We start from the raw sequence: 10,608 nt of genomic DNA on the forward strand, positions 1-10,608 counted from the left end.
AAAATTACAACATTTCGTTGTTGGACATAAAAGACTCCAAAATCATCAATAAATCAGCTCAAAGTTATTTTAATTCAAGAAATCTGTTCCCAGTCATTCCCATGCATTAATAGAGAGGCATAGGCCTATGTGATCACATCCAAATTGAATCAAGGTTTGAAATAATTATGTTTTTGTCAAATACTATTCTATACTATTCTTATATACTATTCTTATATATTCTAATATTATATACTATTCTTGCGCTCAAGGAAAAATCTGCCCACGGCTCAATGAAATTGGGGACCCTGGTATAGGGAATAGGGTTGCATCTCTTCACCCTCTCGCAGACCTGCCTGACCATCATTAATGCGGAAATCACGTAGGAACGGGACTCCACACACAAGCTGACTCAGAGTGACATGTGGCATCATTCATAATTGAGCTGCACTCCGCCAGCCACGACTCCACTCATTAGGTTAGTATGTGCAGTATGTAGAACATGCATGTCTGACAGTCAGCCAGAAGAGAACTTCAGTTGGGATATTATTTTAAAATATTTTTCACTTTTCCTTATTAATGAAGGCATGTTAAGTCCTCTGATTCCTCCGGTTTTTTTTGGCCTATGGTTTTGATGGCATCAGGAAAGAATGGATGGATTCAAGATGAGACAGGCAGCGTGTGAGGAAATGGATGAGAGTGCAAAGCTTTTTCCTATACTGTGTAGAAGAGGCTCTCCCACCTCTCTCCCCTTTTCTCCTCCCCCCACGTCTCTCTCTCACTCACCTCTCTCTCTCTCGGTTTTTCCCATTGAAACCTGATTTGCCAGACAAAAGAAAAAACTAAAACAAAAGAGAGAAAAGCCAAAGACAAGCTCATTTTAGACATTTGTATGCATTTAGAAGACCTTTCTGAAGAGGAAAATTTTACTTTTTAACATCAAATCCGTATCAAGGAACTCAAGAGGTTGTCTTCTTGTTAACCTAAGTTGTCAATTTGTTTTAAACAATGCATTAACCCATAATTTCAACAATGCATCCTCCTAATTTCACTGTTGCATCCCATCTGCTACGGAATATCAGGAACTGATACTATGTTTAATACATACTGTACAGCTCAGGCTTTCAAAATACTTTTCAGAATTTAAAGCTGTCCCACTGTTTTTCGGGAGCTTCGTGAAATGGGTTTCCATAGCCGAGCAGCCGCACACAAGCATACGATCAGAGTGGTGTGGTGTAAAGCTTGCCGCCATTGGGCTCTGGAGCAGTGGAAACGCGTTCTCTGGAATGATGAATAACTCTTCACCATCTGGCAGTCCGACGGACAAATCTGGGTTTGGTAGATGCCAGGAGAACTCTACCTGCCTGAATGCATAGTGCCAACTGTAAAGTTTGATGGAGGAGGAATAATGGTCTGGGGCTCTTAACGCTACAGCATACAATGACATTCTAGACGATTCTGTGCCTGCAACTTTGTGGCAACAGTTTGTGGAAGGCCATTTCCTGTTTCCTGTTTCAACATGACTATCCCCCTGTCCACAAAGCGAGGTCCATACAGAAATGGTTTGTGAAGATCGGTGTGAAAGAACTTGACTAGCCTGCACAAAGCCCTGACCTCAACCACATCAAACACCTTAGAGATTAATTAGAATGCCGACTGCGAGCCAGGCCTAATCGCCCAACATCAGGGCTTTACCTCACTAATGCTCTTGTGGCTGAATGGAAGAAATTCCCTGCAGCAATGTTACAACATCTTGTGGAAAGCCTTCCCAGAGATTGGAGGCTGTTATAGCAGCAAAGGGGGGACAAACTCCATAGTAATGCTACACTGCCGCCTATTGGGGCGGCAGTGTAGCCTAGTGGTTAGAGCGTTGGGCTAGTAACCGGTTGCAAGTTCAAATCCCCGAGCTGACAAGGTACAAATCTGTCGTTCTACCCCTGAACAGGCAGTTAACCCACTGTTCCTAGGCCGTCATTGAAAATAAGAATTTGTTCTTAACTGACTTGCCTGGTTAAATAAAGGTAAAAAATAAAAATAATTTTGGACAAGCAGGTGTCCACATACTTTTGGTCATGTAGTGTATGTCAAACAATTAGAAGATGCTGCCCTCTAGTGGAGACACAGAGCAGTGGAGACACAGCATACCTGGCTTACTGGCTGACCAAACAGGCCAACATCTTAAACAATAAAAATTAACAACATCAGACATCTCCCAATCTCCATTCCATTCTGTCTACCCCACCCCACCCCTACCCCATGACCCCTCCCCCCCAACATATGATCCACATCATTACTGACACCTATTCACCACAAAAACACTTAATTGGCTAGCTACCTTCATAATCTCATTTTAGCCTTGTAAGGGAAATAACAATATTCACAGGCTTGCCGATCGTTAAACATTCTATCGTCATCCACTATTTTTCTGTGCAGGTGCCTGCCTCTCATTGATCATTCTCCTCCAATGGCTTTTCTCTAGGACAATGGTTTCCAACCTTTTTTGGTTACCGTACCACCAACCAAATGTTGCTCTGCTCTGGAGTACCTCTGAAGTACATTTTACCAGTAGGCCTACTGTCTAATGAGTCTTCTCAAGTACACCCTGTGGATAGCCAAGTACCCCCAGGAGTCTTAGTTCCCCTGGTTGGAAACCACTGATCTAGGGCACAGCCACAGGATTGACCAGTAGGGCAGAAGTGGGCCCTAGTCAGTGTGATTCTGCTCAGCGACTATCTCTCACAATTGCAGCCAGAGTATGAGCAGCAGTGTAGCAACCGAGCACAGCCAGTGTAATGTCGTTCTGCTCCAGTCGGGGGTGTTGTTGCAGAGGTCTGAGCCACAGCAATGGATCAGCACCCCAGGTAGCTCCTGTTGTTGGCAGTGTCGAGACGTGGCACAACCACTGGTCAGCATGATGCCCAGGGCACCTGCAGTGATAACACGCATGCACATGCACACACATACACATAATACAGTTGTACAGACAGTGAGAGATTCTGTAACTGAAAAAGACAGGTATTTGAGACAAGCAGGGGACACACTGAACTGAGGACTGGGCACTGAGGAGGAGAGATATTGGATAGGTAGAAGGAGACTGGAGGGATGCTATAAACATATTATGAGAGAGCAGCTGCCAGGACAGGGATGAGAGAGTTACTGTGCAGGATTAGACCTGGGACTCAGGGAGCAATCCCCTCTAATCTCTCCAGCAATGCTTCCTGCTTAACACAGTACAGGATTTATCATATCACAGCCCCTTACTTATCCATGACCCCAGGTCTCCCTAGAAAAATCTCAATCAGATGGGGGATTTCTGTGTCACTGCAATCTTGTTATCATGGTCTATGTTATTGTCATTGACCCAGATTAAGATTTCTTGACCCAGAATAAGATTCCTTGACCCAGATTAAGATTCCTTGACCCAGATTAAGATTCCTTGACCCAGATTAAGATTCTTTGACACTGATTAAGACAGCTTGATTCAGATTAAGATTCCTTTACCCAGATTAAGATTCCTTGACCCAGATTGTAATTATTTTGCCACTATGGCCTATTTATTGCCTTACCTCCCTAATCTTACAACATTTGCACACACTGTATATAGACGTTTCTATTGTGTTATTGACTACGTTTGTTTATCCCATGTGTAACTCTGTGTTGTTTGTGTCGCACTGCTTTGCTCTATCTTGGCCAGGTCGCAGTTGTAAATGAGAACTTGCTCTCGACTGGCCTACCTGGTTAAATAAAGGTGAAATAAAAACGTTAAAAAACTAAGATTTCATGACAGAGGAGAGCTATAGAATGTAATTATTCTACTATTTTAACCCAGGTCTGGAACTCTATGTATGTAGGGGGTATTCTAAATGAACACGTGATAGTGAATGGCCGTGGGGTAGACCATATAAGTGAGGGAGAGGTCAAGGGGGAGAGGGTGAGGAGGAGTGTACTCACTGCTCTCTGTCCTAATGCAGAAGCGGTGCTTGAAGCCTTTGTGGGAGTGGGAGCAAGTGATGACCTCTGGGCTGGAGCAGCCCACGTCCACATACTTCTGGCCCTGGAGGATGTTACAGCCATAGCACTGCAGCGCCTCGCCTTCCACAACACATAAGGAACATTAGCACAACATTGTAATAACATGCTGCAAGAAAATGATCCTGAGTTCAGCAAGGATAACACTATCAATCCCCTTGTGAGAATATTCCAATTCATGGACTTCATGTTGCCTCACTCCTGTGTTGAATGTTTTATGACTCCAAACTGGACTGGGCTTCCCACTTCTTCTCACCATTAACATTAAGGCTGGGATAAAACATTATAAATTATAGAAAGAAATAAGGTTAAGAGGAATGTTTTTTAACTCAACAAGCCTGAGGATGGCAGTGAGAAAGGTAAGCAACAGAAAAACTGTTGAAATTAGAAATAGGATGTAGCTCTGTGTAAATACTGTATTCACAATAAAAAAAAAGTGGTATTGTTATATATAACATTATTTACATATAAAATATGACTTTTCATTTTCAGTCATAGAGCATACTTTTAAAGAAATTGTAACATCAATACTAAGATCAACGCAGCCTGTCTTATGTTCTCAATGTTGCTCACAGACACATGCTAGTGTTCTGTCTGTCTTTCTATCTGTGTTTCTGTATCTCTCTCTCTCTCTCTTTTGCTCACACACACACACACACACACACACACACACACACACACACACACACACACACACACACACACACACACACACACACACACACACACACACACACTCTAAACGTTCTACACACCTTCCAGTACACACTTACCATGTGAAAATATTAGAGGCAGTGTTAACAAACAGTACAGTCCAAATCCATGCACTAGCCCGGTTAGTTGAGTCATGGGTGCTGTCCTGTCAATGGTTAGACAGAACTGTGAGCTGAGTGGTGAGAGAGCAAGAGAGAGAAAAGGCCGCTGCTCACCCGTAATACCCTGGAGAGTAAGTCCCTCTAGTAAGTCTCTCTGGAAACTTAAGACATAAACCACTTCTCTCAGACCCCCCCCCCCCCCCCCCCCCCCAGCATTGCACTGGGTGGTGTGTAATGGTAGATCTAATTGGAGTGGCTAAGGAACTAGCATTCACATCCACATTTTCATTCATAGTCACATGATAAAGTAATGCTTTGGTGAGTAAAAGTTCCAATGTACAGGTATACAGTTGAAGTCAGAAGTTTACATACACTTAGTTTGGAGACATTAAATCTCGTTTTTCAACCACTCCACACATTTTTTGTTAAACAAACTATAGTTTTGGCAAGTCAGTTAGGACATCTACTTTGTGCATGACACAAGGAAATGTTCCAACAATTGTTTACAGACAGAGTATTTCACTTATATCAATTCCAGTGGGTCAGAAGTTTACATACACTAAGTTGACCACCATAAAACCGCCATAAAAAAGCCAGACTATGGTTTGCAACTGCACATGGAGACAAAGATCCTACTTTTTGGAGAAATGTCCTCTGGTCTGATGAAACAAAAATATAACTGTTTGGCCATAATTATCATCGTTATGTTTGGAAGAAAAAGGAGGATACTTGCAAGCCGAAGAACACCATCCCAACCGTGAAGCACGGAGGTGGCAGCATCATGTTGTGGGGTGCTTTGCTGCATGAGGGGACTGGTGCACTTCACAAAATAGATGGCTTCATGAGGGAGGAAAATGATGTGGATATATTGAAGCAACATCTCAAGACATCAGTCAGGAAGTTTAAGCTTGGTCGCAAATGGGTCTTCCAAATGGACAATGACCCCAAGCATACTTCCAAAGTTGTGACAAAATGGCTTAAGGAAAAAAAAGTCAAGGTATTGGAGTGGTCATCACAAAACCCTGACCTCAATCCTATAGAAAATGTGTGGGAAGAAATGAAAAAGCTTGTGAGAGCAAGGAGGCCTACAAACCTGACTCGGTTACACCAGCTCTGTCAGGTGGAATGGGCCAAAATTCACTCAACTTATTGTGGGAAGCTTGTGGAAGGTTACCCAAAACATTTGACCAAGTTAAACAATTTAAAGGCAATGCTACCAAATACTAATTGAGTGTATGTAAACTTCTGACCCACTGGGAAGGTGATGAAATAAATAAAAGCTCAAATAAATCATTCTCTCTACTATTATTCGGACATTTCACATTCTTAAAATGAAGTGGTGATCCTAACTGACCTAAGACAGGGATTTTTTTTACTTTGATTAAAGTCAGGAATTGTGAAAAACTGAGTTTAAATGTATTTGGCTAAGGTGTAAACTTGTAAACTTCCAACTTCAACTGTTTATAAAACACAGGAAAATCCGGTTTTAGACTGCACTTGGCCTTTATAAGGTTTCCTGTAAACAGGCTAAATTAACAATGTCTACACTGTATTTCTGATCAATTTGATGTTATTTTTATGGACAAAAATATGTGCTTTTCTTTCAAAAACAAGGAACTTTCTAAGTGACTCCAAACTTTTAAACGCCCGACTTCAACTGTATATTACATTATAGCGGGTACATTGGAAACTGGATACTTGAACTTGAAGCATACATGTGACCTAGAGACTACCAGCTATTTTGATAATGTGGGAAACCAATCACATTCAAAAATGTGACACGTGTTAAATTCCTCTACCATGTAAAATATACAGTCAGAACAAAAATTATTAGCACCCTTGATAAATACAAAAATATTGTATGAAATAAATAATACAAATACTGTGCTTCTGTTGGGTCATTGTCCTGTTGAAAAACAAATGATGGTCCCACTAAGCCCAAACCAGATGGGATGGCGTATGGCTGCAAAATGCTGTGGTAGCCATGCTGGTTAAGTGGGCTTTGAATTCTAAATACATCACAGGCAGTGTCAACAGCAAAAAACAACACACCATAACATCTCCTCCTCCGTGCTTCACGGTGGGAACCACTCATGCGGAGATCATCTGTTATTTTGATTTGTTTAACACGTTTTTGGTTACTACATGATTCCATATGTGTTATTTCATAGTTTTGATATCGTCACTATTATTATGCAATGTAGAAAATAGTAAAAATAAAGAGAAAACCCTTGAATGAGTAGGTGTTCTAAAACTTTGGACCAGGAGTGCATTTTATAGTAGGTATGGGGGTTCTTTTCTGCATATAATTTCTATTTTCCATACCAAACCCACCACCGGTGTGCATTGCCAAAGAGCTCTATTTTCATGTTGTCTGACCATAGCACTAGTTCCAATCCAGGTGCCAATGCCATTTAGCAAACTCCAGGCATTTACATTTGTTGGATGACATGAACATAGAGCTCTTTGGCCACACTCCAGAGGTTGGTTTGGCATTGAAAAGAGGAATCATATGAAGAAAATAAATTACTCAAGTGACATTCTTGAGATGTTGGCTTTGAGAGAGAAATGGAAACCAGAAGGCGAGGAATCGTTTCAGTATGCGAACATCAATTAAAGGGAGTCCCTGACGGAAATGAGCTCCTATCTAATCTATATTTGAAACAACAGCACTGCATGGAGTTTGAAATTCCCTCTTTAGATGTGGAGGTCAGGCTACTTCAGCACCACACTGGGACTGATCCTTGATGTGTCAGTTTTGTGTGATATGGAGGAGACAGGGATAGAGACAGAGACAAGGACAGGGAACTGTGGCAAGGACAGGGTCGGAGACAGGGGTCAGGGGCAAAGAAAAGAGGCAAAGAAAAGCACAGAGACAGAGGACAGGGACAGAGGACACAAGACAGGGACGGTGGCAGGGACAGAGGACAGGGCAAAGTAGCAGGGACACAAGACATGGACAGGGACAGGGACACAGGACAGGAACCATTAAATCTACTCACTCATTGAAAGTTGAAAACGTCTGTTTTTCCAACACGAGTGAAAAGAAAACTTGAACTGCCGTGAAACTTTAGGACATGCTGCATCAGATTTTAGCCTTGTTCTGTTGCTGTCAAGAGTGAGAATGTCTGACACTGCCTGCTGTGAGCTCCTCTGTACAACACAACTTTGTTGTTCTAGTTTTCCTTCCTACCTCGTTCTAACTCCGGATAGCAGATCCCTTGAAGTGCAGAATTACTGAGTCATCCTGTTGGGAAACATGAGAAACAACAACACAAAGACAATAAGCTCTCTCAGTCTGCTCCTGCCTGCTCACTAAACACCACATGTTGGATTGTGTGAAAAACCCAATTTGTATGGCACTTTAAACAGAGTGCCATACATATAAACATATACTCTTTAAACATGTAAAAATGACTGTTCCAACCATTTTCGTTTACAGGCAAATACCTTTCCAAGGGCTTTCTGTGGTGAAATGATACAGAAGAAATGGAGGCAGTACCATCAACTGTCCAGAAGAGGTCAGATATGACATGTCTAAATTCGATGAGCTGCTTGTGGCTGCAGTGTTTTTTGACTAGCAATGGGCATATACACACATGCACACGCGCACACGGGCACACACGCACACACTTCTTCACTTCTGTGTTTGGCAAAGTGATGACTCAAAGGTGAAATCATCTGACTGCATACAAATGAGTTTTCCTCCACATTGCCTCTGATGTGTAGTAGGACTATTCTATCACTAATTTAATTGTTATATTCATCACTTAGACGCTTGTAAGAGGTGCTTTTCTAAATAATGGACACACTTCACATAAGGATGTCCTAATACCTACTGTATGTATTTACATTGGAGCTAGTGCAGCGTACATGGTTGCAGTGTAGGTACTGTATAATGTATTGTACTACAATACATTGTACTTTGTTATATTATAATGTATTGTACTAAATTGTACTTAACGGTCAGTCATAATGTAAGTAACCTAATTTATGTTCCTCTAACTGCCTCTGTTAACCTACCGTCCTCAGTAATCATGTGTCTATGAACCTGAGTTATTTTTTTATTTTATTTTTATTTCACCTTTATTTAACCAGGTAGGCTAGTTGAGAACAAGTTCTCATTTACAACTGTGACCTGGCCAAGATAAAGCAAAGCAGTGCAACACAAATAAAAACACAGAGTTACACATGGAGTAAACAAGCGTACAGTCATTATACTTTTAGCACTGAGAAGGATTGCCCTAGTAGGAAGCCCACTGTGAACAATTCACCCTGCACTATCGGCTCAATTATAAATATCACTGTCACGTCTACTTCTGATAAGCCTCCCAATAGAAAAGTGCAAAAAATAGCCCACATTAACACATGTAGCCTAAGAAACCAGGTTTATGAAATCGATAACTTGCTAGAAACAGAAAGCATTCATATACAGGCTATCTCTGAATATCACTTAGATAATTATGTTGATGATACTGTACAGAGGTAGCAATATATGTTTATAACATCTACAGAAGAGACAGAATTGCCACTGGATGAGGTATTGCTGTTAATATTTAGAGTCATATTCCTGTAAGGTTAGTGAGGATCTCATGTCAAATGCTGTTGAAGTAATATGGCTACAGGTTCACCTGCTTCACCTAAAGCCTATACTTGTGGGAAGTTGCTATAGACCACCAAGTGTTAACAGTCAGTATTTGGATAATATTTGTGAAATGCTTGATAATGTACGTATGTGATAGCAACAGAGAAGTATATTTTCTGGCTGACCTAAATATTGACAGGCTTTCATGAAAAAAAAGCTTAAAACTATAACCAGCGCCTCCAATCTGGTTCAGGTTATCAGTCAACCTACCAGGGTATTTACAAACAGCACAGGATTGAAATCATCTACATGTATTGATCACATCTTCACTAATGCTGCAGAAATCTGCTGTAAAGCAGTATCCAAATCCATCGGATGTAGTGATCATACTATAGTAGCCATATCTAGGAAAACCAATGTTCCTAAGGTTGGGCTTAAAATGGTGCATAAGAGATCATAGATTAGGTTTTGTAGGGATTCCTATGTTGAAGATGTAAAGAATATTTGCTGGTCTGTTGTGTGTAATGAGGACAAACCAGACGCTGCACTTGACACATTTATGAAATTGCTTATTCCAGTTACTAATAAGCATTCACCCATTAAGAAATTGAGTGTAAAAACTGTTAAATCCCTGTGGATTGATGAGAAATTGAGAAAATGCTATGGTTGAGTGGGACGAGTCAAAAAGGAATGGCAAATAAGTCTGGCTGCACAGCGGATCATCAAACGTACTGTAAATTGAGAACTCATGTGACTAAACAAAACAAAAAGAAGAAGAAACTACCATGTGTCACGCCCTGACCATAGAGAGCCTTTTATTCTCTATTTTGGGTAGGTCGGGGTGTGACTAGGGTGGGTGATCTAGTGTGTTGATTTCTATGTTGGCCTGGTATGATTCCCAATCAGAGACAGCTGTTTATCGTTGTCTCTGATTGGGGATCATATTTAGGCAGCTACTTCACCATTGTGTTTTGTGGGATCTTGTTTCTGTGTAGTTGCCTGTGAGCACTGCTTGAGCTTCACGTATCGTTTATTCTTTATTGTTTTTTTGTTCGGTTCTCTCTTATAATAAAAAGATGTCGAACCGATTCCACGCTACGCTTTGGTCTGAGTATGATTACAATGACGATTGTGACACTATGAAACAAAGATGAATGATAGTAAAAAGTTTTGTAGCACCTTAAATGATTTGTTGGCCAA

General features: G+C 41.1%; 1 protein-coding gene across 1 annotated transcript; it reads right to left on the reverse strand.

The window, feature by feature from the left end:
* Window positions 1-2,254: 2,254 nt before the first annotated feature.
* On the reverse strand, window positions 2,255-4,955 carry LOC149982776 (uncharacterized). Its single transcript, XM_090237062.1, has 3 exons — window positions 4,782-4,955; window positions 3,931-4,071; window positions 2,255-2,906 (listed from the first exon to the last, which is right to left on the reverse strand). Exons 1-3 carry the CDS (start codon window positions 4,855-4,857, stop codon window positions 2,716-2,718), a joined length of 408 nt encoding a protein of 135 aa, XP_090093188.1. The 5' UTR covers window positions 4,858-4,955; the 3' UTR covers window positions 2,255-2,715.
* Window positions 4,956-10,608: the final 5,653 nt, after the last annotated feature.

The sequence above is a fragment of the Oncorhynchus mykiss genome, chromosome 6 (genome assembly GCF_057628025.1).
Source record: "Oncorhynchus mykiss isolate SJ-2025 chromosome 6, ASM5762802v1, whole genome shotgun sequence".
Lineage (NCBI taxonomy): Eukaryota > Metazoa > Chordata > Actinopteri > Salmoniformes > Salmonidae > Oncorhynchus > Oncorhynchus mykiss.

What these genes read in the sequence shown, in the direction of transcription:
- LOC149982776 (XM_090237062.1), bottom strand. Translation starts at nt 4,857, where the DNA reads ATGACTCAACTAACCGGGCTAGTGCATGGATTTGGACTGTACTGTTTG. An exon ending in GCCTCTAATATTTTCACATG is followed by an intron (nt 4,072 to 4,781) that starts GTAAGTGTGTAC and finishes GTGTTGTGGAAG; the next exon opens with GCGAGGCGCTGCAGTGCTAT. An exon ending in CTGCATTAGGACAGAGAGCA is followed by an intron (nt 2,907 to 3,930) that starts GTGAGTACACTC and finishes TTATCACTGCAG; the next exon opens with GTGCCCTGGGCATCATGCTG.